The sequence below is a fragment of the Saccopteryx bilineata genome, chromosome 10 (genome assembly GCF_036850765.1).
Source record: "Saccopteryx bilineata isolate mSacBil1 chromosome 10, mSacBil1_pri_phased_curated, whole genome shotgun sequence".
Taxonomy (NCBI): domain Eukaryota; kingdom Metazoa; phylum Chordata; class Mammalia; order Chiroptera; family Emballonuridae; genus Saccopteryx; species Saccopteryx bilineata.
The window spans coordinates 8,879,918-8,903,751 of record NC_089499.1 but is presented as its reverse complement, the minus strand read 5'-3'; the positions used below and the strand labels follow the sequence as shown (position 1 = coordinate 8,903,751).

The window sequence follows — 23,834 nt, the reverse complement described above, 5'->3', positions numbered from 1 at the left end:
TTTCTTCTAAAGGTTGCAAGTAAAAGTGTTTAAATGAGAATCTTGTGTCCTCTGTTCCTCAATAATCTGGCTAGTAAACCAGGGGGAGGCGGCAACTTCTCTTGGGCGCCCCTAGTCCTCCACTGTCACTGCTCACTGTCCTCCACTGTCACTGCTCACTGTCCTCCACGGTCACTGCTCACTGTCACTGCTTACTGTCCCTCTCATCTCCCCTGTCTGCCCCAAACCCACAGAGCTGTTTCACACAGAGAAAACCCCAGCCCGGAGTGAATACAGGTCTGTAGAATGGAGTTCGCTGTCTCTCTGAGCCCAGGCTCCTGTGAAGATCAAATCCCAGCTCTCCCCTTGACACCAGGGCTGATCACTAGCTTTCCTGTGTCCTGGCTCCCCCTCCATCAAATGAGAACACTGGATGCTTAGGCTCGTAGGAGGATGCACAAGGTCAGCTTGTATGAGTGTTGGGTATAGGAAAAATGTCTCTTAAAAGATTTTTATTCTGGTTTTCCTCACAGTAGCCAATACCTGCTCTGTGCTGGTGTCTCTTTGAGTCCCACCTGCTTTTCTATAAAAGGAGGACTGTGCTAACCCCTGTCACAGGCATGTTGTAAAGTGCCATTCAGAAATCATATACGTGACCATGTTTAACATGTCCCTTCAGGCTCAGTTTCCTCATCTGTGAAAATGAAGACAATAGAGGAGGTGCCATCATGAACATCCCGTGAGTCTGCTGGGTGGGGTCTCCCCCTGTGGCAGCCTGTCTATAGAGAGATGGCGGGAGAGAGAGGCAGGAAGGGAACCAGATTGACAGCGATGGCTACTGGCCCGGAATCGTGCCACCTTTGCGCAAAAAACAGGGCATGTGTGTACAGGGGTTAATGGGAAGGCACATCAGTGACGAGCCTTTCAAATCATTCCCATCTCAGGTCTGCCCTTTACTGACTTTGGGCTTGTTGTGTAAGCTCCCAAGTGTCTCTTTCTTCCTCTGTAAGGCAGGGTTATAACGCCAACGTCTCACAGACACAGACATGAATGAATGATTTGGTGCAGTGCTCAAGACATTAATGCTTCCTGTCCTAATGTGGGTGTCCATCGAGGTGCAAACCATGAGCCCAGATGCAAGTGCATGCAGTGAGAGTGCAGGGGTCCCAGAAAACACCACAGGGAGGGCATAGTAGGACAAGAAAAGAAAGGAGCTGAAGATGAGAGCCACAGAGTCCCTGCCGCTGTGGACAGCAGGGTTCGGCCTACGTGGAATACAGGGACCCTGCAGGGTCATCTGAATTCAGGCCTGAGTTGTGAGGACACCAGGCAGTGTCTGTGAAATCTGGACCTTTCCATACGGTTGAGGGTTGCTTTTTGTGCTATTCTGGCTTCCTATCTGCCCCGCTCACCAGACGGGCGCCCCGTGTTGTTGGAGGGGCTGCAGCGTGTAGACGTGCATGCTGAGGGGCGTGCCCATGAGGTGCTCAGGAGACTCAGATGCACGCCAGTGTTGGCACAGCTGAGCTCCCTGCCCCTCCCCCACTAGGGCACTCTGCCAAGTGGTCATCAGTCACTCCTATCCCCAACAGGAAATGGAAGGTCTGTGTGTGTCTGGTTATCTGTTGTACTCGGCTGGTGGGTTGGTTTCAGAGAGTGAGGCTACTTCCAAAAGTAAAACACCTCATGAACAAGGTCTGTGTCTCGTCCTCAACCTGAATGGTTTGATTTTATTGAATACAAAAAAATTTTCTATAAGGGAATTTCAATGCCAATGACAGTTCCCCAATTTTATTACCCATTTGGTTCAAGTCCTTCCATAATTAGTTCTATGTTCCTTGTTTTTTCCAGCCTCCTAAACTCTGTAGGTGGGCGTGGCGAGTTTGGTGGAAGCAGCTGCTGCCTCCTGATTGGCTCTGGGCTCTGAACCAAGTCAGCTGTGCAAATCCCAGTTCCTAAGCCCATTGGTGGGGGGATAGAGGTGAGGGGAGGCTCAGTGGTTTTGTTTACAAATGTTTACGTTCAGAAATGTGAAATTCTTATTGGGCCAAGCCCTTGGCTGGCGCCCTTTATTCTTTCGTCTACAATGACCTAGTTCACTCATTCATCTCCAGGGTAAAGTTCATGGAGAAGACTCCAGCCCCAGAGGTGATCCACCTCCACCACAGTTGGGGTCGCAACACACTGATCAGAGGTCACAATCTTACTGGGACACTGAAGCTGTCTCCCCTCTAGACACCGTGTCTGGCAGGTCACTCTTGCTGGGACCTGAGTCAGAACCCATGAGAGAGTTTCTGTTCACCTGCGGATGGAGATGTGGAGCTGGCCCTGTCCTGGTTCTCGGTGTGCAAGAACAGGAGCCAGTGGAACAACTGATGGGGTACTCGTGGAACCTCTCATCAACAACGACGTCGATGATGGTGTTGACACAGCAGTTCATGTAGGCGATCACCTCTGTCACTTGAATGGCTAGGGCTAGTTGTTCTTTCTGGTTACAGAAATTGACTAAAAGGATGTCATCAAAAGCATAAATAGAAATAGTCAGATTGAAGGGCATACAAAAAGAAAAAACATAGTCATGATGACAAAAATCAGTTGGATGGCTTTTGACTTCCTCTCATTGGGCCGTCTGAGCAGAATCTTTATGATCCCCGTGTAGCAGACAATCATGATCACCAGAGGCAAGACCAGCCTTAGATGTTCACTTTCAGAGCCAGGATCCATTTTCACTGATTGCAATATTCAGGAGGGAAATAAATGGTGCAGCTGTAATGATAGGACTCATCCTGGGACTCAGAAAAGTAAAAACGCGGGATGGCAGCCAGGTTGGCCAGGACCCAGCTGACTACACTGGTGATGATTCCAAATGTGACGGTCCGGACCCGCAGGACAAACACAGCATGGACGATGGCCAGGTACCTGTCGATGGTGAGCAGGATGATGAAGAAGATCTCGCTGTACAGACCTACGTAATAAAGCCCCGACAGCAACTTGCACATGACATTGCCAAACACCCAGTTATCTTTCCGATAGTAGTGAATCCAGAAGGGCAGCGTGAAGAGGAAGAGCAGGTCAGAAATGTCCAGGTTGAGGACGTAGATGTTGGTCATGTTCTTGAACCTCTTGTGTTGCAAGAGGACCAGGACCCCCAGGATGTTGCCGATCAGGCCAGTGACAAACTCCAGGGAGTACAAAAGGGCAGCAGCTGAGCTGCAAAGGACCTCCAGTCTTCTTTCTGGCATGGGGTTGATTTCCTGTCCTCAAATTATGTGGTCCTGTCACAGTCCACTGTACTGGCTGGAATTTCAATCCTGCTTTCTCCCATGGGTCCAGGAAGGTGATTTCTGTTTTTACTTTACTGTTACAGGCAGTGGGCTCTGAACAACAGACAAGGCAGAGATTATGTCTCAACCACTTCACAACTGTTTATTGAGTGTTTCTATTTTGGTCATTATAGACCTTAAAAGCCATGCTCACAAGATCTCGCTGAGGGACTTGAGAACCCTTTTCTATCTATATAAAGTCTTGGAAAAAGACAAAAGCAGTGTTATTAGCTGGATTAAATCAAGAAAAACAGGTTTTTGGTGTCTCCTTTAGAATTCCAGAGTCTCTTTGCTGCTGAATAACACAGTACATTGGTATTCAAAAGAAATTTTAACAAAACCGTGATAAAATAGACTTGCAGGAGTTCCAGGATATGACTCTTTTTCTTATATTACCTCGCATTGAACAATATTGTTGCAAAATATCAATAACCTAAACATTACATAAAAAGGCATTATTAATAATTCCTAATATTTAAACTAGAATTTCAATCTCACAAGGTTATAAAACAGTAAAGAATTAACAAAAGGCCTTTGAAATAACATATACATTTTAACACAGAAAATATATATATATATTGTGTGTTCGTAGAGTCATGGTGCACTTTTGACCGGTCACAGGAAAGCAACAGAAGAGGATAGAAATGTGACTTCCCTCCCTGTGCTTGTTGCCAGGCAACAGCATGCACAGACTAACCCACCAGCTCCCACAATTGCAAACTATTCAGTTGCTAAACAAACTCTTATTCCTCAGGATCCCAGACTTTCTCAGTTCCCGGAGCCCTTATGTCCCAGTACTTTTCCTCAGTGCCCAGAGACAAAAGAAGAACCGAACTCTTCCCCTCAGGAAGCCTTTAGATTCAAACAACTTAAGTGATCTTGTCTATAGATGCTTAAAAATATACATCTATTGAAAAAATGATATTTTATTTCATTTTTAATTAATCCAGACCAATGGGATATGTACGCCTGATGGGCAGATGTTGGAATCCATGGGACAATATTCTCTCAGTTCCTGTTCCACACTGATTTATCTCAAATCACCGGAAACCCGACTTTGCAGAGACACGCCCACTTTGAAGGGATGCACCACAATCTAACATTGAAACTGTGAACTTTCTCCTACTTGTAGTTCCCAGGGTGTTCAGGAAATGTCAGGTGCTGTGTGGAGCCCTTAAAAATTGGAACTGGGAGTTAACTGTGGCCCCTGGGTGCCTCGGCACACAGTTTGGAAACCCTAGTCTTATCTCTCGTCATGTCTCTCATTAAACTCTGTGATACACACATAATCTCATAGATATTTGGGTCTATTTTCTCCCTGTGTTTGTCTTCTTCATATATATTATAAAATATAAACCAGAAGATTCTGTATTTTTCCTTTTTATTTAATATTAGCAATATAAGCATATTCACATATCAATAAATTTTTTTAGAAGTCATGCATGTCGGTATCCTAGCTCATAATAAGAGTAGTTATTGAACTCTTCCTCGGTTATCGATCTTTCCCGATGTGCTGCTTTTTCCCATTATCTGTGACAGATCCTGGAAGCAGGATAATTAGGTGAGCTTTTCAAATGATCTTTATACCCATTTCTAAAGCACTTTTCAGAAACACAGCACTGATTTACATTTCCATCAGAAATATGTGACAGGGACTGTGTCGCAGCATCCTTTCCTACTTTGGGTATTTTTATTAATAAAAAAATTTGACATCTGGTTATTATCTTAGCAGGCAAAAGAAGAGGTTCACTGTCATTAGCATGTCCTTGATTACTAATGTAATTGAGATTTCATATTAATGGCTACTGCATTTTTCGATGACGTACTGGTTAATATCTTTGTTAATTGTTTCACAATTGGGCATATAGAATAATTATGGGATAGAAAAATCCAAGTGGTTTTCCTACTGATTTGTAAAATTTCCTGATACATTAGGGGAGTTGATGATAGCATCTTGGTCTTAATTTTTAGTTTGTTATATACATTTTTTCTCTGTGTTAACATTTTTGTATTTTATGTTTTATAATGTGTGTCAATTTATAAGCTGGACAATTTCCTTTTCAATAAATTACTTTTTATATTCAAAATTTGCTTACACTGTTTCACCTAGTAATTTTTCTAAAAGGTTTTAATTTGTTAAATTAAGAGCTAAGACAGAATGCTTTGGGGGTGAACAAAAGCTACACAGTGATTTGGTGCTGGCCTTCCAAGTCCCTGCCAGGAATCTTTATTAGGCCTGTTTCTGGGGTCAAACTGACCATCTCATTAGGCTCCTTCACATCTCGGCACATGGAAGGATGCGGTGCATGTGTGGGTGGCAGGCTCTACTCACAGTGGTCTTATATCCCTGGTCTCAACCCCACCCACTCCACCCAGGCTCTGTTGGCATCTTTGTGGCTGTCACCTCACTGAGCACAGGGCTCTTAGAGAACACCCCTCCCACCTGAGCCTCATCTCAGAAGGTTGCATTGACGGGAGCAGGTCTTCAGTCACCACGTGGGAGTGAATTGATTTGTGGAATCAACAGTGGGCATACGAGTCAATTTGAGTCCATCTGCCGAGGATTTCAGTGCCGACACCATAAACAATGCTTTGAAATAATGTATTGAGCTTGAAATTTGATTGAATGTGCTCCTTTTAAAAACAACAAGAGCAGAAGGGTGAGAACAATAGTACATCTTTGTTTTAATCATGAATGTGTACAAGAGAAAACATAAAGTATAACAAAGTTCATCAACAATGAACATTGTATGTAATAGGGTAAAGAGATTTAGAAGTGAGTTTAAAGTCTGGGGTTTTGAAATAATGACTCTACTTTTTCCATGGCTACTTCCAGATATATAACCTTTTATACACAAGGTATGTATCTGGCACTACACCTGAATTGCTTGATTTTAGTCGGTATAAAAATATTCTCTAATGAAAGTTCCATTGTCAAGAACAATTTCCCAACTCTCTTTTTCATTAGGTCTCAAGTTCTGCCATCAGGAGTTCTGTGTTCCTGAGGGCTTCCAGCAGCCTGAACCCTGCAGGGGGGACTCAACTGTGGAAATCACTGTTTCCAAGCTCACTGGTGGTGCAGGTAGAGGTGAGCGGATGCTCAGTGGCTTTGTTTACAAATGTTTATAGTCACGAACCTGGAACTCTGTTTGGCCCAAGCCCATGGCTGAAGCCCTCTCCTCTGTCATCCAGAACGACATAGCCCACTCATTCGTCTCCAAGGAGAAGTTCATGGAGAAGACTCAAGGACCAGAGATGATTTACCTCAACACCAGGTGGCGTTGCTCCACACTGGTCAGTGGTCACAATCTGGCCGTGATACCCAAGCTGCCTCCTCCAGCTACAGACACTGTGCCTGGAAGGTCACTCTTGCTGGGACCTGAGTCAGAACCCATCAGAGAGTTCCTGCTCCCCTTTGGATGGGCACATGGAGTTGGCCCTGTCTTGGTTCTTGGTATGGAAGAAGGGGAGCCATTTCCCCGGGCTCAGGGTCTGGAGACTGTACAACAACTCACGCAGGTACTCGCGGAACTTCTCGCCAACAAAAACATAAATAATGGGATTGACACAGCAGTGCATGTAGGAGATCACGGTTGTCACTTGAGTGGCCAGGGCTAGTTGGTCTTTCTGGTTATAGTAATTGACTGAAAGAACGTCTTCAAAAGCTGAAAGAGACAGATTGAAGGGCGTCCAAAAGAGAAAAAAGATGATCATGATGACAAAAATCAGACGGATGGCTTTGGACTTCCTCTCATTGGGTCGTCTGAGCAGAATCTTTATGATCCCCGTGTAGCAGACGATCATGATCACCAGAGGCAAGACCAGCCCCACGATGTTCAGTTTCATAGCCAGAAACTCTCTCCAATGATTGTAGTATGCAGGAGGGATAAGTGAGTTGCAGATGTAACGACTTTCAGTGCTCAGGGAATCTATAAAGAAAACATCTGGAATTGAAGTCAGGATGGCCAGGACCCAGCTGACTACGCTGGTGATGATACCAAATGTAGCAGTGCGGACCCGAAGGGCAAACACAGCATGGACGATGGCCAGGTACCTGTCGATGGTCAGCAGGATGATGAAGAAGACCTCACTGTACAGACCTACATAATAAAGCCCCGACAGCAACTTGCACATGACTTTGCCAAACACCCAGTTATCTTTGTGAAAGTAGTGAATCCCGAAGGGCAGTGTGAAGACGAAGAGCAGGTCAGAAATGGCCAGGTTGAGCAGGTAGATGCTGGTCATGTTCTTGAGCCTCTTGTGTTGCAAGAGGACCAGGACCACCAGGATGTTGCCCACCAGGCCAATGACAAATACCAGGAAGAACAAAGTGGACACCACCTGCACTAGAAAAGACCTTATGGTTTCAAATAGGCACGAGGTTGTTTCCCCATAGTTGACTTTTGGGGTCTTGTTATAGTCCATTGAAATGTTTGAAATTTCCATCATGCTTTCTCCCACGGGTCCAAGTAGATGGTTTCTGTATTTACTTTGCTGGTAAAGGCACTGGGCTCTGGACAACAGAGACAAGGCAGTTATTATATGACACCAACCACATCACAATGTTCATTGAGTGAAAAGTGCCAACTTGTAACTATGTCCTGGGATGCAACCTTGAACAAAGTGGCCCCAGGTCTTCTTCACTGTCATGGAAATTGTACTTTAATGGGGGGGGGTGAGATATAGGGTTGAGGGATATAATAAACTAATGAGTGCACAAACCATGAAGTCAAATTGTCAAATACCTTGGCAATGACTGCTGGGAAGGGAATGTCTGGTGGATGGAGCACCGAGACAAAGGGAGAGCAACCTCATTCTTCATCACCAACGCTTCCCTCATGATTCCCACGGACCTGCCATTGGACTCAGTGTTAAAGAATCCGGGAAGGCACCATTTATGTCTCCCATTTTACACATGATGACAGAATAGTTCGCAGTGGGTAGGACACTTCTGGGACAATGAGAGCTGGAGCTCAAATCCAGTGTGTATCATTCTCACACCCACTCTTGAAACCACGTGAACTTTCACCCTCCAATCACAGAGCAAGGACCTTGCATTTGGAAGTGCACAGGAGGAAATGGTTAAGAAATCAGTCCTGGCTGAGTGTCAAAAACTGACCAATGGATCTTAATGGCCTTTGGAGCTAAGAAGTTTCAATTTTTTTATATTTTATTTTGGTATATTTCTGAAATGAGAAACGGGGCGGTAGAGAAACAGACTCCTGCATGCACCTAATCAGGATCCACCTGGCAAGCCCATAAGCAGGCAATGCTCTGCCTATCTGGGGCCCTTGCTTCATTACAACCAGAATCATTCTAGCACCTTAGGTGGAAGCCATTGGGGCATCCTCAGCACCCGGGCCAACATTGGTGCAATGGAACCTTGGCTATGGGAGGGGAAGAGAGAGATAGAGGAAAGGAGAGTGGAAAGGGGTGGAGAAGCAGATGGGAGCTTCTCCTGTGTGCCTTAGAGGGAATTGAACCCGGGACTTCCACATGCCTGGTCGGGACTCTACCACTGAGCCAACAGGCCAGGGGTTAAGGAGATTCTTTGCTGAGGTGACATAAGACACTTGGGGCACATGAATCTGTGTGGCCATTTGATCTATTTAGTTGTCACAAAGCCTAAAGAATGTTTCTATCACTTGGTTGTCAGGGGCAAGGATGTCCTACAATGCACAAATTGTCCCCCCAAACCCTAGTAGTGCTGCCAAAGTGCAATCCTAGGAGGCCAACTCATTTCGTAGTTGAGAGAAACGAGGCCAACAGAATAGGCTCAGCCTGACCCACGGCCCTAATGGGGTATAGGTAGGTCTGCAGACACTAAGTTGGCCTCCGGGGACAGCTGTGAGGACTCAGGGGAAAGGCAGGATGCGTGAGTAGGTGACCTGGTGAGAAGAAGGGAGTTCTCGGGAGGACTGGCTCAGAACAGCCTGAAGCCACGCGGTGTTGCACATCCAGGTGGAAGCTGATATTCTCAGAAATGAGCTCTGGAATAGTTTACGCAATGTTGCCTTGAAAGAAACAAATACAAATGAGAAAGCACCACTAGATGGTTTGCTTTACATGACTCCCCACCCTTGCTATTCAGTCCTCTTTCAAATCCTTACTAAAGACGCCTCCCCAAAAGGAGCATGGGCTTTGGTGTAACCGACCAGCTCTGTGAACTTGAAGGAGTTCATCTCCCTCTCTGAGCTTCAGTCTCTCATGTGTTATGTGAGAAAGTATCAGTAACCTTGAGGGAGTACTGTAAATAAGGTATGACAAAAGCCAGGACATTAGTAAACATCAGGGGAGCTCCTTAATTGAATCTACCTTTCCTTCAGGATTCAAGACACCCAGAATGTCTAGTCTCCCATCCTATTCTGGCTGATGTACCTTGCCCTAAGATCCCTGCCAGGTCTCTCTGTAGTTAATCTAGAAAGGGAATTCTGCTGGATGATGTACAGTAGTGGGAGCTGCATTTTCAGATTTTCATTATGTTGCCACCAGTTTGAAAGCTTTGACTTAGACACCAATCGTGTAGCAGGACTTGCCTACATCATAATTCCCTTCTCCCCGGAGTGTATAGGGCTCTTCCTTATGCACCGCTGCGTGAATGTTTCCTGCTGAGGAACTTATATTTCTGCAGTGTCCTTAGAATCTTAAGACCCATGAGTGGGTATGTTCCACACCTCAGCTAGGGTCCTATGGTTTCCTCCCAAATCCATTTCTCTGGGTACCCCCTCCACCTCTGGCCTAGCCCTGTGACAGAGTAATCAGCCCTCTTCCTGGAGAAACCCAGGCTGGACATCTGTAACAAAGCTGAGTGACAATTTCTGCTTTCTGCAGCCACGGCCAGGGCCGACAGATTGGCTAGCAGTCAGCATCATGGGGACCATAGGGCTTAGAGACAAAGCAACAGGCAGCTGGAAGCACAAGGAGCAGCTCATGCAACCCTGACCTCGGGAGCCCAGTCTTTGGGGAAACTTTGGCAAAAGAGAAGGTTCGTTGAGTCAGCATCGTCAGATGCCATTAAACAAAGTAACCTCCATCCCCCCGGCCTCCTACTCCATTCACTGTTTTCCCTACAGGTGGGCACCATGCAATAACACTATTCTCCAAGGGATTGGGGCTGGGGCGGGGACTTTAAGGAGAACCGAAGGACCATGTTGCAGCCAACCAGCCCACTATGTGGTCCTTTGTCTTTAGCATCTGCCCCAAGGTCATTACACAATGGTCAGTTATGGCCCTAAAGCCTGGGACCTTCCAGTGCCATCATGCTGCATCCAGGGAGTAGGTGAGTCTCTGACCAGGGAGGGCTGTCTGTGCGGGTAAAGACACCAGGCCTGAGGTGCGGGACAGCTGGCTTTTTCTTGGTCATAAGAACTAATCGTGTGCATGTGTCCCCAACCCCACAGTCAGAATATTAGTAGATTGAAATCCACTACAGTGGGCATGTTTACATACAAATATAGCAACATTGGAAATCAGGGCTCGCTTTATAGGAAAGCCTGCTATGGAATTTTCAGGGAGGCCCATTATAAAATATCAAGCAGCACATCAATGCTCACCTGCCACCCCGCCAGTCTGAATAGCCTAAGAGCTGTCCTGCTGGTCAGAGTGAGAACAAATAGGTCGATGATTGACACAATGCCTGGTGGCAGGCTATGCACACTCCTTGGAATTTCTATCTGGAAACGTGAGACCCTCCAGATTTTGGGGCTGGGGAAACAGTTGAAGAAGATACCTCCAAGTAGCCCCAACCCCACTATTCTCAGAACAAAATTCTGCTTCCACTTTCTCTAGTAGGACAGAAAAAATGCATCCCAAGAGGTCACCAGGACCACTCCCTAAATTCAGGAGAGGAAATCCTACCATTCCAAAGTCAGCTCACAATGATAGTTGGTGAATCCTTGGTTCTACTCTTCTTAAGAAGATAGTTGAGTTTCAAACCATCCCGCATCTGCAAAGACTTTTCTATTCCTAGCCCCCTCCTGCTACACCATGTATGATTTTCATTTCATGCAGTTGATTTGCAAGTAATTTCCTCTTGAATAGCCTTCCACAGAAAGTGGCTCTTGTCCTTAATGCTCTGACAACTTTCTTAATCAGTCAGTCCCATCATTCAAGAAAGCTTTTCTTTTTTAATAACAACAAAAAATGATTATTTCACATCTGATTGCCCATCATATAAATCCTCCTATTCTCAGCATTGCTACGCAGGTCACTGCCTTGCAGGTGCATGAAGGGGCCATCAGACGCACCGTGTGCACGGATTCATGCAGATTGTCCTCCACAGAAGCCGACTGGACAGAGAAGAGAAGTGCCACTTACTCTGGTGTGAAAGGATTTTGAGCACAAATTCTTTGTTTGTAGAATTTTTAGAGTCTTTGTTTTCCAGGTTCAAGGTCCTGATGGAGTAGGAAGTCTTTCATTTCCTGTGTAACCATGGAGACAGGACTCTAGGGATCTCAGTCATTCAGAATGCAAAGTGGAGGCAAATTCTTCTTTTTACATAGGTGAGTGTGCGGGAGCAGTAAGGACACCAAACATTTCCTGGATGCTGAGTTCCATGTAAACATTTTTCTGTGGTCACTTGGTGGCACTTCTCTCTGTGGGTTCTGTCTTAAGGGCATTGGGGGAGGGCGATGAGGTGGTGTTGTTTGGGCTGAGGGAGGTGGCAGTAAGGTGTTTTCCAGAACTTGTGGAGCCACTGAAGGCTGGGAATGGGAGGGGGACTGATGTAGGGCGGGAGGTCTCTGTGCTGGCGTGCCAGCCCATGCTAAGGACCCCTGACCCAATTTAGCTGAATGCTTAAGAGGAACTAGTTTATAGCTACAGCTGTAAGTAAAAAAGCTGAGGGTCCCAGCAGATCTAATTGTGCGTCAGCCTTGTAGATATTGCTGGAAGGCGGTTTATTCTCCTTAAAACTTTTGCAAAGATATTCTACAAATGTGCTGAGAAAATTGTAACCTTGTGGGGTTTACCTTTGATACCCCCTCTCCCCTTGGAGCTCATCGCTGTTTGTTGCTTTCTCAGTGCAGCAGACAGACCACTGGCCAGTGAATAAAGCTTCCCAAGTTCAATCAATTTGGTGTTTGGTTCCGTTCAGTGCAGTTGCACCACAACAGTCTCGTTGCCAGTGAGCAGCCTTTTCTTTCTCTTTCATTTTTTCTTTCTTTCTCTTTCTTCCCTCTCCCTAGTCTTTCTTCATTTCTTTCTTATCACAAAGAATAATTTTGTTTTAGACGTGCTTGTTTAAATATATTGGTAGCACTCAAGGAGTGCACAGATGAAAAGAAGCCTCATACTTTCTGGGGATTTTGTCCAGTGTCAGTCTAGTGGGCGTGGCATGGACATTTCCCAGAATCCCTTGCCTGCAGGGGCAGGTGAGTGTACACTGGGAGGAGTGATTAGCAGTCATTTGTAAGGGTGAAGCAACAGTGTTGAGCTCAGAAGATGGAAACAGTGCCAGGCCCTGTGGTGGCTCCACGCACTGACATCCACCTGCTGGCTCCCGCTGCTGGATTGGGCAGCACCTGGACCCACAGTGACTGCCGGTTCCGCAGCTGCCTGAAGTCCTGGGCCAGGAGTCCAAGCATCAGCATGGTGAAAGGGCAGCTTCCGTTCACGTCACTGTCCTTTCTACTGACACCTTCTACTTTGTCCTTGCTGTCGTCCGTATCTAGTGTCCCTTCCTGAGTGCCCACTTGGCTGACCTCTAGAGACTTCCCTCCCTGTGCTAGTGGCCTGGCAACAGCGTGCACAGACTCACCCACCAGCTCCCACAATTGCAAACTATCCAGTTACTAAACACACTCGTATTCCTCAGGATCCCAGACTTTCTCAGTTCCCGGAGCCCTTACGTCCCAGTACTTTTCCTCAGCGCCCGGAGACAAAAGAAGAACTGAACTCTTCCCCTCAGGAAGTCTTTAGATTCAAACAACTTAAGTGATCTTGTCTATAGATGCCTAAAAATACACATCTATTGAAAAAATGATATTTTATTTCATTTTTAAATAATCCATGCCAATGAGATATGTACACCTGGAGTGCGGATGTTGGAATCCATGGGACAATATCCTCTCAGTTCCTGTTCCACACTGATTTATCTCAAATCACCGGAAACCAGGCTTTGCAGAGACACGCCCACTTTGAAAGGAATGCACCACAAACTAACTTTGAAACTGTGAACTTTCTCCTACTTGTAGTTCCCAGGGTGTCCAGGAAATGTCAGGTGCAGTGTGGAGCCCTTAAAAATTGAAACTCTGAGTTTACTGTGGCCCTGGGTGCCTCGGCACACAGTTTGGAAACCCTAGTCTTATCTCTCGTCATGTCTCTCATTAAACTCTGTGATACACACATAATCCCATAGATATTTGGGTCTATTTTCTCCCTGTGTTTGTCTTCTTCATATATATTATAAAATATAAACCAGAAGATTCTGTATTTTTCTTTTTTATTTAACATTAACAATATAAGCATATTCACATGTCAATAAATTTTTTTAGAAGTCATTCCTATTGGTATCCCAGCTCATAATAACAACAGTTATTGAACTCTTCCTCGGTTATCGATCTTTCCAGATGTGCTGCTTTTTCCCATTATCTGTGACAGATCTTGGAAACAGGATAATTAGGTGAGCTTTTCAAATGATCTCGGTACCCACTGCCAAAGCACTTTTCAGAAACACAGCACTGATTTACATTTCCATCAGAAATATGTGACAGGGACTGTGTCACAGCATCCTTACCTGCTTTGGGTATTTTCATTAATAAAAAAAATTGACATCTGATTATTATCTTAGCAGTCAAAAGAAGAGGTTCACTGTCATTAGCATGTCCTTGATTACTAATGTAATTGAGATTTCATATTAATGGCTACTGCATTTTTCGATGACTTACTGGTTAATATCTTTGTTAATTGTTTGACAATTGGGCATATAGAATAATTATGGAATAGAATAATCCAAGTGGTTTTCCTACTGATTTGTAAAATATCCTGATACATTAGGGGAGTTGATGATAGCATCTTGGTCTTAATTTTTAGTTTGTTATACACATTTTTTTTTCTGTGTTAACATTTTTGTGTCTAATGTTTTATAATATGTGTCAATTTATAATCCGGGCAATTTTTTTTTCCAATAACTTAATTTTTATATTCAAAATTTGCTTACACTGTTACACCTAATTATTTTTCTAAAAGGTTTTAATTTGTTAAATTAAGAACTAAGAAAAAATTCTTCGGAGGTGAACAAAAGCTACACAGTGATTTGCTGCTGGCCTTCCAAGTCCCTGCCAGGACTCTCTATTAGGCCTGTTTCTGGGGTCAAACTGACCATCTCATTAGGCTGCTCTGCATCTCGCCACATGGAAAGGTGCGGTGCATGTGTGGGTGGCAGGCTCTACTCACAGCGGTTTTATATTCCTGGTGTCAGCCCACCTACCCCACCTGGGCTCTGTTGGCATCCTTATGGCTGTCACCTCACTGAGCACAGGGCTGTTAGAGAACACCCCTCCCACCTGAGCCTAGTCTTGGAGGGTTGCATTGACAGGAGCAGGTCCTCAGTCACCATGTAGGAGTGAATTGATTTGTGGAATCAACAATGGGCATATGAGTCAATTTGAGTCCATCTACTTAGGATTTCAGTGCAGACACCATAAACAGTGGTTTGAAATAATGTATTGAGCTTGAAACTTGATTGAATGTGCTCCTTTTAAAAAGAACAAAAGCAGAAGGGTGAGAACAGCAGTACATCTTTGTTATAATTACGAATGTGCACAAGAGAAAACATAAATTATAACAAAGTTCATCAACAATGAACATTGTATGTAATAGGGTAAAGAGATTTAGAAGTGAGTTTGAAGTCTAGGGTTTTGAAACAATGACTCTACTTTTTCCATGGCTATTTCCAGATGTACAACCTTTTATACACAAGGTCTGTATCTGCCACTAGACCTGAATTGCTTGATTTTAGTCAGTATAAAAATATTCTCTAATGAAAGTGCCATTGCCAAGGACAGTTTCCCAACTCTATTTTTCATTAGGTCTCAAGTTCTGCCATCATGAGTTCTATGTTCCTGAGGGCTTCCAGCAACCTAAACCCTGCAGGGGGGACTAAACTGTGGAAATCACTATTTCCAAGCTCACTGTTGGTGCGGGTAGAGGTGAGGGGATGCTCAGTGGCTTTGTTTACAAATGTTTATAGTCGCAAACATGAAACTCTGTTTGGCCCAAGCCCATGGCTGACGCCCTCTCCTCTGTCATCCAGAACGACATAGCCCACTCATTCATCTCCAAGGAGAAGTTCATGGAGAAGACTCAGGGCTAGAGATGATCTACCTCAACACCAGGTGGCGTTGCTCCACACTGGTCAGTGGTCACGATCTAGCCGGGACACCCTAAGCTGCCTCCCCTCCAGCTACAGCCACTGTGCCTGGAAGGTCACTCTTGCTGGGACCTGAGTCAGAACCCGTCAGAGAGTTCCTGCTCCCCTGCAGATGGGGACATGGAGCTGGTCCTGTCTTGGTTCTTGGTGTGGAAGAAGGGGAGCCATTTCCCTGGGCTCAGGGACTGGATCCTATAGAACAACTCACGCAGGTACTCGCGGAACTTCTCGCCAACAAAAACATAAATAATGGGGTTGACACAGCAGTGCATGTAGGAGATCACGGCTGTCACTTTTATGGCCAGGGCTAGTTGGTCTTTGTGGTTACAGTAATTGACTGAAAGGACGTCTTCAAAAGCATAAATAGACAGAGTCAGATTGAAGGGCGTCCAAAAGACGAAAAAGATGATCATGATGGCAAAAATCAGACGCACGGCTTTGGACTTCCTCTCATTGGGCCGTCTGAGCAGAATCTTTATGATCCCCGTATAGCAGATGATCATGATCACCAGAGGCAAGACCAGCCCCAGGATGTTCAGTTTCAGAGCCAGAAACTCTCTCCAATGAGTGTAGTATGTACGAGGGATAAATGAGGTGCAGATGTAATGACCTCTAATGCTCAGGGAATGTGTAAAGACAACGTCTGGAATTGAAGTCAGGCTGGCCAGGACCCAGCTGACTACACTGGTGATGATACCAAATGTGATGGTCCGGACCCGAAGGGCAAACACAGCATGGACGATGGCCAGGTACCTGTCGATGGTCAGCAGGATGATGAAGAAGATCTCGCTGTACCGACCTAAGTATAAAATCCCCGACAGCAACTTGCACATGACATTGCCGAACACCCAGTTATCTTTCCGATAGTGATGAATCCGGAAGGGCATAGTGAAGAGGAAGAGCAGGTCAGAAATGGCCAGGTTGAGGACGTAGATGTTGGTCATGTTCTTGAGCCTCTTGTGTTGCAAGAGGACCAGGACTATTAGGATGTTGCCAACCAGGCCAATGACAAATACCAGGGAGAACAAAGGGGGCAGCAGCCGAGCTCCTAAAGACCTTTCAGTTTCATATAGGCACAGGGTTGTGTTCCCATAGTTGACTTCTGTGGTCCCATCATAGTCCTTTGAAATGTTTGAAATTTCCATCCTCCTTTCTCCTGCGGGTCCAGGTAGATGGTTTTTGTGTGTACTTTCGTGGTAAGGCAGGGGCTCTGCACAACAGAGACAAGGCAGTTATTATATGACACCAACCACATGACAACCGTTTATTGAGTGAAAAGTGCCGACTGTGAACCATGTGCTGGGACACAACCTTGAACAACGGGGCCCCAGGTCTTCTTCACTGTCATGGAAATTGTACTTTAATGGGGGGGGGATGTAGGGGTGAGGGATACAATAAACAAATGAGTGCACAAACCATGATGTCAAATCCTTTGGCAATGATGTTGGGAAGGGAACGTCTGGTGGATGGAGCACCCAGACAAAGGGAGAGAAACCTCATTCTTCATCACCAACGCTTCCCTCATGATTCCCATGGACCTGTCGTTGGACTCAGTGTTAAAGAATCCGGGAAGGGCATCATTTATGTCTCCTATTTTATACATGATGACAAAGAGTTTGACAGTGTGTAGGACACATCTGGGACAATGAGAGCTGGAGCTCACATCCAGTGTGTATCATTCTCACGTTCACTCTTGAAACCACTTAAACTTTCAGCCTCCAATCACAGAGCAGGGACCTTGCATTTGGAAGTGCACAGGCAGAAATGGTTAAGAAATCAGTCCTGGCTGAGCGTCAAATACTTACCAATGGATCTTAATGACCTTTGGAGCTAAGAAGGTTCAATTTTTTTTTTTTTTGTATATTTTTGAAATGAGAAATGGGGCGGTAGAGAGACAGACTCCCGCATGCACCTAATCAGGATCCACCTGGCAAGCCCATAAGAAGGCAATGCTCTGCCTATCTGGGGCTCTTGCTCCACTGCAGCCAGAATCATTCTAGCACAGCGGTTCTCAACCTGTGGGTCACGACCCCGGCGGGGGTCGAACGACCAAAATACAGGGGTCACCTAAAGGCATCGGAAAATACATATTTATTATACAATGCATTTTTAAATAAAATATGTACTTTGGACGGCTTTAGGTGACCCCTGTGTTTTGGTAGTTTGACCCCCGCCGGGGTTGCGACCCACAGGTTGAGAACCGCTGTTCTAGCACCTTAGGTGGAGCCCATGGAGCCATCCTCTGCACCCAGGCCAACATTGGTACAAAGGAATCCTGGCTATGGGAGGGAAAGAGAGAGATATAGAGAGGAAAGGGTGGAGAAGCAGATGGGTGCTTCTCCTGTGTGCCCTGACCAGAAATTGAACCCGGGACTTCCACATGCCTGGTTGAGACTCTACCACTGAGCCAATAGGCCAGGGATTAAGGAGGTTCTTTGCTGAAGTGACATAAGACACTTGGGGCACATGACTCTGTGTGGCCATTTGATCTATTTAGTTGTCACAAAGCCTAGAGGATGTTTCTATCACTTGGTTGTCAGGGGCAAGGATGTCCTACCATGCACAAATTATCCCCCAAATCCCAGTAGTGCTGTCACAGTGCAATCCTAGGAGGCCAACTCATTTCTTAGTTGACAACAACGAGGCCACCAGAGTGGGCTCAGCCTGGCCCATGGCACACGGCCCTAATGGGGTATAGGTAGGTCTGCAGACACTAAGTTGGCCCCGGGACAGCTGTGAGAACTCTCGGGAAAGCCAGGATGCGTGAGTGGGTGACCTGATGAGAAGAAGGGGGTTCTCGGGAGGACTGGCTCAGAGCAGCCTGAAGCCATGCGCTGTTGCACATCCAGGTGGAAGCTGATATTCTCAGAAATGAGCTCTGGAATAGTTTACCCAACGTTGCCTTGAAACAAATAAACACAAATGAGAATGCACCACTAGATGGTTTGCTTTACATGACTTCCCACCCTTGCTATTCAGTCCTCTTTCATATCCTTACTAAAGATGCCAGCAGAAACAGAGCATGGGCTTTGGTGTAACTGACCAGCTCTGTGAACTTGAAGGAGTTAATCTCTCTCTCTGAACTTCAATCTCTCATGTGTTATGTGAGAAAGTATCAGTAACCTTGAGGGAGTACTGTAAGTAAGGTATGACAAAAGCCAGGACATTAGTAAACATCAGGGGAGCTCCTTACTTGAATCTACCCTTCCTTCAGGACTCAAGACACCCAGAATGTCCAGTCTCCCATCCTGTTCTGGCTGATGTACCCTGCCCCAAGTTCCCCCGCCAGGTCTCTCTGTAGTTAATCTAGAAAGGGAATTCTGCTGGATGATGTACAGGAGTGGGAGCTGCATTTTCAGATGTTCATTATGTTGCCACCAGTTTGAAAGCTTTGACTTAGACACCAATAGTGTAGCAACACTTGCCTACAGCATAATTCCCTTCACCCCGGAGTGTATAGGGCTCTTCCTTATGCACCGCTGCGTGAATGTTTCCTGCTGAGGAACTTATATTTCTGCAGTGGCCTTAGAAACTTAAGACCCACGAGGGGGGATGTTGCACACCTCAGTTAGGGCCCTATGGTTTCCTTCCAAATCCATTTCTCTGGGTCCCCCCTCCACCTCTGGCCTAGCCCTGTGACAGAGTAATCAGCCCTCTTCCTGGAGAAACCCAGGCTGGACATCTGTAACAAAGCTGAGTGGTAATTTCTGATTTCTGCAGCCATGGCCAGGGCCGGCGGATCGGCTGGCAGTCAGCATCATGGGAACCACAGGGCTTAGAGACAAAGCAACAGGCAGCGAGAAGCACAAGGAGAAGCTCCTGCAACACTGACCCCGGGAGCCCCGTCTTTGGGGAAACTTTGGTAAAAGAAAAGGCACGTAGAGTCACCATCATCAGATGCCATTAAACAAAGTAGCCTCCATCCCCCTGGCCTCCTAGTCCATTTAATGGTTTTTCTACAGGTGCATACCATGCAATAACAATTCTCCCCAATGGATCGGGGCTGGGGCGGGGACTTTAGGGAGAATCGAAGGACCATGTTGCAGCCAACCAGTCCACTATGCTGTCCTGTGTCTTTAGCATCTGCCCCAAGGTCATTACACAATGGTCAGTTATGGCCCTAAAGCCTGGGACCTTCCAGTGCCATCATGCTGCATCCAGGGAGTTGGTTAGCCTCTGAGCAGGGAGGGCTGTCTGTGCCGGTAAGGACACCAGGTCTGAGGTGCGAGGCAGCTGGCTTTTTCTGGGACATAAGAACCAACCATGTGCATGTGTCCCCAACCCCACAGTCAGCATATTGGTAGCTTGAAATCCACCACATTGGGCATGTTTACATACAAATACAGCAACACTGGAAATCAGGGCTCGCTTTATAGGAAAGCCTCCTATAGAATTTTCAGGGAAGCCCATTATAAAATATCGAGCAGCACATCAATGCCCACCTGCCACCCCACCAGTCTGAATAGCCTAAGAGCTGTCCTGCTGGTCAGAGAGGGAACAAAAAGGTCGATGAGTGACACAATGCCTGGTGGCAGGCTATGCACACTCCTTGGAATTTCTACTCTGGAAATGTGAGAACATCCAGATTTTGGGGCTGGGGAAACAGTTGAAGAAGATACCTCCAAGTAGCCCCAACCCCACTATTCTCAGAACAAAATTCTGCTTCCACTTTCTCTAGTAGGACAGAAAAAATACATCCCAAGAGATCACCAGGACCACTTTCTAAATTCAGGGGAGGAAATCCTACCTCTTCCAAAGTCAGCTCACAATGTGAGTGGCGAATCCTTGGTTCTACTCTTTTGAAGAAGATAGTTGAGTTTCAAACCATCCCGCATCTGCAAAGACTTTTCTATTCCTAGCTCCCTCCTGCTACACCATGTATGATGTTCATTTCCATGCAGTTGATTTGCAAGTAATTTCCTCTTGAATAGCCTTCCACAGAAAGTGGCTCTTGTTCCTTAATGCTCTGACAACTTTCTTAATCAGTCAGTCCCATCATTCAAGAAAGCTTTTCTTTTTTAATAACAACAAAAAATGATTATTTCACATCTGATTGCCCATCTTATAAATCCTCCCATTTTCAGCATTGCTACGCAGTTCACTGCCTTGCAGGTGCATGAAGGGGCCATCAGACGCACCGCGTGCATGGATTCGTGCAGATTGTCCTCCACAGAAGCCGACTGAAAAGAGAAGAGAAGTGTCACTTACTCTGGTGTGAAAGGATTTTGAGCACAAATTCTTTGTTTGTAGAATTTTTAGAGTCTTTGTTTTCCAGGTTCAAGGTCCTGATGGAGTAGGAAGTCTTTCATTTCCTGTGTATCCATGGAGACAGGACTCTAGGGATCTCAGTCATTCAGAATGCAAAGTGGAGGCAAATTCTTCTTTTTACATAGGTGAGTGTGCGGGAGCAGTAAGGACACCAAACACTGCCATGATGCTGAGTTCCACATAAACTTTTTTCTGTGATAATTTGGTGGCACTTCTCTCTGCGGGTTCTGTCTTAAGGGCATTGGGGGCAGGTAATGAGGTGGCGTTGTTTGGGGTGAGGAAGGTGGCAGTAAGGTGTTTTCCAGAACTTGTGGAGCCACTGAAGGCTGGGAATGGGAGGGGGACTGATGTAGGGCAGGAGGTCTCTGTGCTGGCGTGCCAGCCCATGCTAAGGACCCCTGACCCAATTTAGCTGAATGCTTAAGAGAAACTAGTTTATAGCTACAACTGTAGGTAAAAAAGCTGAGGGTCTCAGCAGATCTAATCTTGCCAACAGAGGCAGGATGCGTTCCTTGTGTTTCAGCCTTGCAGATATTGCAGGAAGGTGGTTTATTCTCCTTAAAGCTTTTGCTAAGGTATTGTACAAAAGTGCTGAAAAAATTGTAACCTTGTGGGGTTTCCCTTTAATACCCCTCTCCTCTTGAAGCTCATCGCTGTTTGTTGCTTTCTCAGTGCAGCAGACAGACCACTGGCCAGTGAATAAAGCTTCCCAAATTCAATCAATTTGGGGTTTGGTTCCATTCAGTGCAGTTGCACCACAACTGTCTCGATGCCAGTGAGCAGTCTGTTCTTTCTCTTTTTCATTTTTGCTTTCTTTCTCTTTCTTTATGTTTTTCTATCTTCCTTTCTATATTTCTTTTTTTAAATTATCTTTTTATTCATTCTTATTTCTTCTAAAGATTGCAAGTAAAAGTGTTTAAACGAGAATCTTGTATCCTCTGTTCTTCAATAACCTGGCTAGTAACCCAGGGGGAAGCTGCAACTTCTCTTTGGCGCCCCTAGTCCTCCACTGTCACTGCTCACTGTCACTGCTCACTGTTCCTCTGGTCTCCCACATCTGCCCCAAACCCACAGAGCTGCTTCACACAGAGAAAACCCCAGCCCGGAGTGAATACAGGTTTGTAGAATGGAGCTTGCTGTCTCTCTGAGCCCAGGCTCCTGTGAAGATCAAATCCCAGCTCTCCCCTTGAGACGAGGGCTGATCACTAGCTTTCCTGTGTCCTGGTTCCCCCTCCATCAAATGAGAACACTGGATGCTTAGGCTCGTAGGAGGATGCACAAGGTCAGCTTGTATGAGTGTTGGGTACAGGAAAAATGTCTCATAGATGATGTTTATTCCGGTTTTCCTCACAGTAGCCATACCTGCTCTGTGCTGGTGTCTCTTTGGGTCCCATCTGCTTTTCTGTAAACGGAGACTGTGCTAACCCCTCTCACAGGCATGTTGTAAAGTACCATTCAGAAATCATATATGTGACCATGTTTGAAAATGTCCCTTCAGGCTCAGTTACCTCATCTGTAAAAATGAAGACAATAGAGGAGGTGCCATCGTAGAATATCCCGTGACTCTGCTGGGTGGGGTCTCCCCCTTTGGCAGCCTTTGTAGAGAGAGATGGCGGGAGAGAGAGGCAGGACGGGAACCAGATTGACAGCGATGGCTACGGGCCTGGAAACGTGCCACCTTGGTGCACAAAACAGGGCATGTGTGTACAGGGGTTAATGGGAAGGCACATCAGTGACGAGCCTTTCAAATCATTCCCATCACAGGTCTGCCCTTTAATGACTTTGGGCTTGTTGTGTAAGCTCCCAAGTGTCTCTTTCCTCCTCTGTAAGGCAGGGTTATAATGCCAACGTTATAGAGATGACTAAAGGAAGATACAGACACACATATATGAATGAATGATTTGGTGCAGTGCTCAAGACATTAATGCTTCCTGTCCTAATGTGGGGTGTCCATCGAGGCGCAAATCGTGAGCTCGGATGCAGGTGCACGCAGTGAGAGTGCAGGGGTCCCAGGAAACACCACAGGGTAGGGGATAGTGGGACAGGAAAAGAGAGGAGCTGAAGATGAGAGCCACAGTTCCCTGCCGCTGTGGACAGCAGGGTTCGGTTCTACTGGGAACGCAGGGGCCCTGCAGGGTCATCTGAATTCAGGCCTGAGTTGTGAGGACACCAGGCAGTGTCCATGAAATCTGGACCTTTCCACACGGTTGAGGGTTGCTTCCTGTGCTATTCTGGCTTCCCGTCTGCCCCGCTCACCAGGCAGGGAGCCCCGTGTTGTCGGAGGGGCTGCAGCGTGTAGACGTGCATGCTGAGGGGCGTGCCCATGGGGTGCTCAGGAGACTCAGATGCACGCCAGTGTTGGCACAGCTGAGCTCCCTGCCCCTCCCCCACTAGGGCACTCTGCCAAGTGGTCATCAGTCAGTCCTACCCCACAACTGGAAATGGAAGGTCTGTGTGTGTCTGCTTATCTGTTGTGCTTGGCTGGTGGGTGGGTTTCAGAGAGTGAGGCTACTTCCAAAAGTAAAACACCTCATGCACAAAGTCTGTGTCTGGTCCTCAACCTGAATGGTTTGATTTTATTGAATACAAAAAAATTCTCTAAAACGGAATTTCAATGCCAATGATAGCTCCCCAATTTTATTACCCATTTGGTTCAAGTCTTTCCATCATGAGTTCTATGTTCTTCATTTTTTCCAGCAGCCTAAACCCTGTAGGTGGGCGTGGAGAGTTTGGTGGAGGCAGCTGCTGCCTCCTGATTGGCTCTGGGCTCTGAACCAAGTCAGCTGTGGAAATCCCAGTTCCTAAGCCCATTGTTGGTGGGGGTAGAGGTGAGGGGAGGCTCAGTGGTTTTGTTTACAAATGTTCATGTCCAGAAATTTGAAATTCTTATTGGG

General features: G+C 46.1%; 2 protein-coding genes and 1 pseudogene across 4 annotated transcripts in view; all 3 read right to left on the bottom strand.

Annotated features, from left to right (window-relative positions):
* Positions 1-2,252: 2,252 nt before the first annotated feature.
* LOC136313975 (C-C chemokine receptor type 1-like) lies at positions 2,253-5,771 on the bottom strand (annotated as a pseudogene).
* A 915-nt stretch (positions 5,772-6,686) lies between these two features.
* Positions 6,687-23,834, bottom strand: part of LOC136314184 (C-C chemokine receptor type 1-like) — a 105,675-nt gene continuing 88,527 nt past the window's right edge. The window contains exon 2 of the mRNA XM_066244733.1: positions 6,687-7,815. Within this exon, the coding sequence (XP_066100830.1) occupies positions 6,687-7,751 (1,065 nt within the window). The 5' untranslated portion in view covers positions 7,752-7,815. The remainder of the gene's footprint in view (positions 7,816-23,834) is intronic.
* LOC136314181 (C-C chemokine receptor type 1-like) overlaps positions 14,876-23,834 on the bottom strand; it is a 42,235-nt gene continuing 33,276 nt past the window's right edge. For 2 of the 3 annotated variants that reach the window (XM_066244731.1, XM_066244730.1), the window contains exon 2: positions 14,876-16,882. In XM_066244731.1, coding sequence (XP_066100828.1) covers positions 15,750-16,817 — 1,068 coding nt within the window. In that variant the 5' untranslated portion in view covers positions 16,818-16,882 and the 3' untranslated portion in view covers positions 14,876-15,749. Of the gene's footprint in view, positions 16,883-20,419; positions 20,537-23,834 lie in introns of those variants that run through there. The other variant, XM_066244729.1, reaches the window with a different exon arrangement.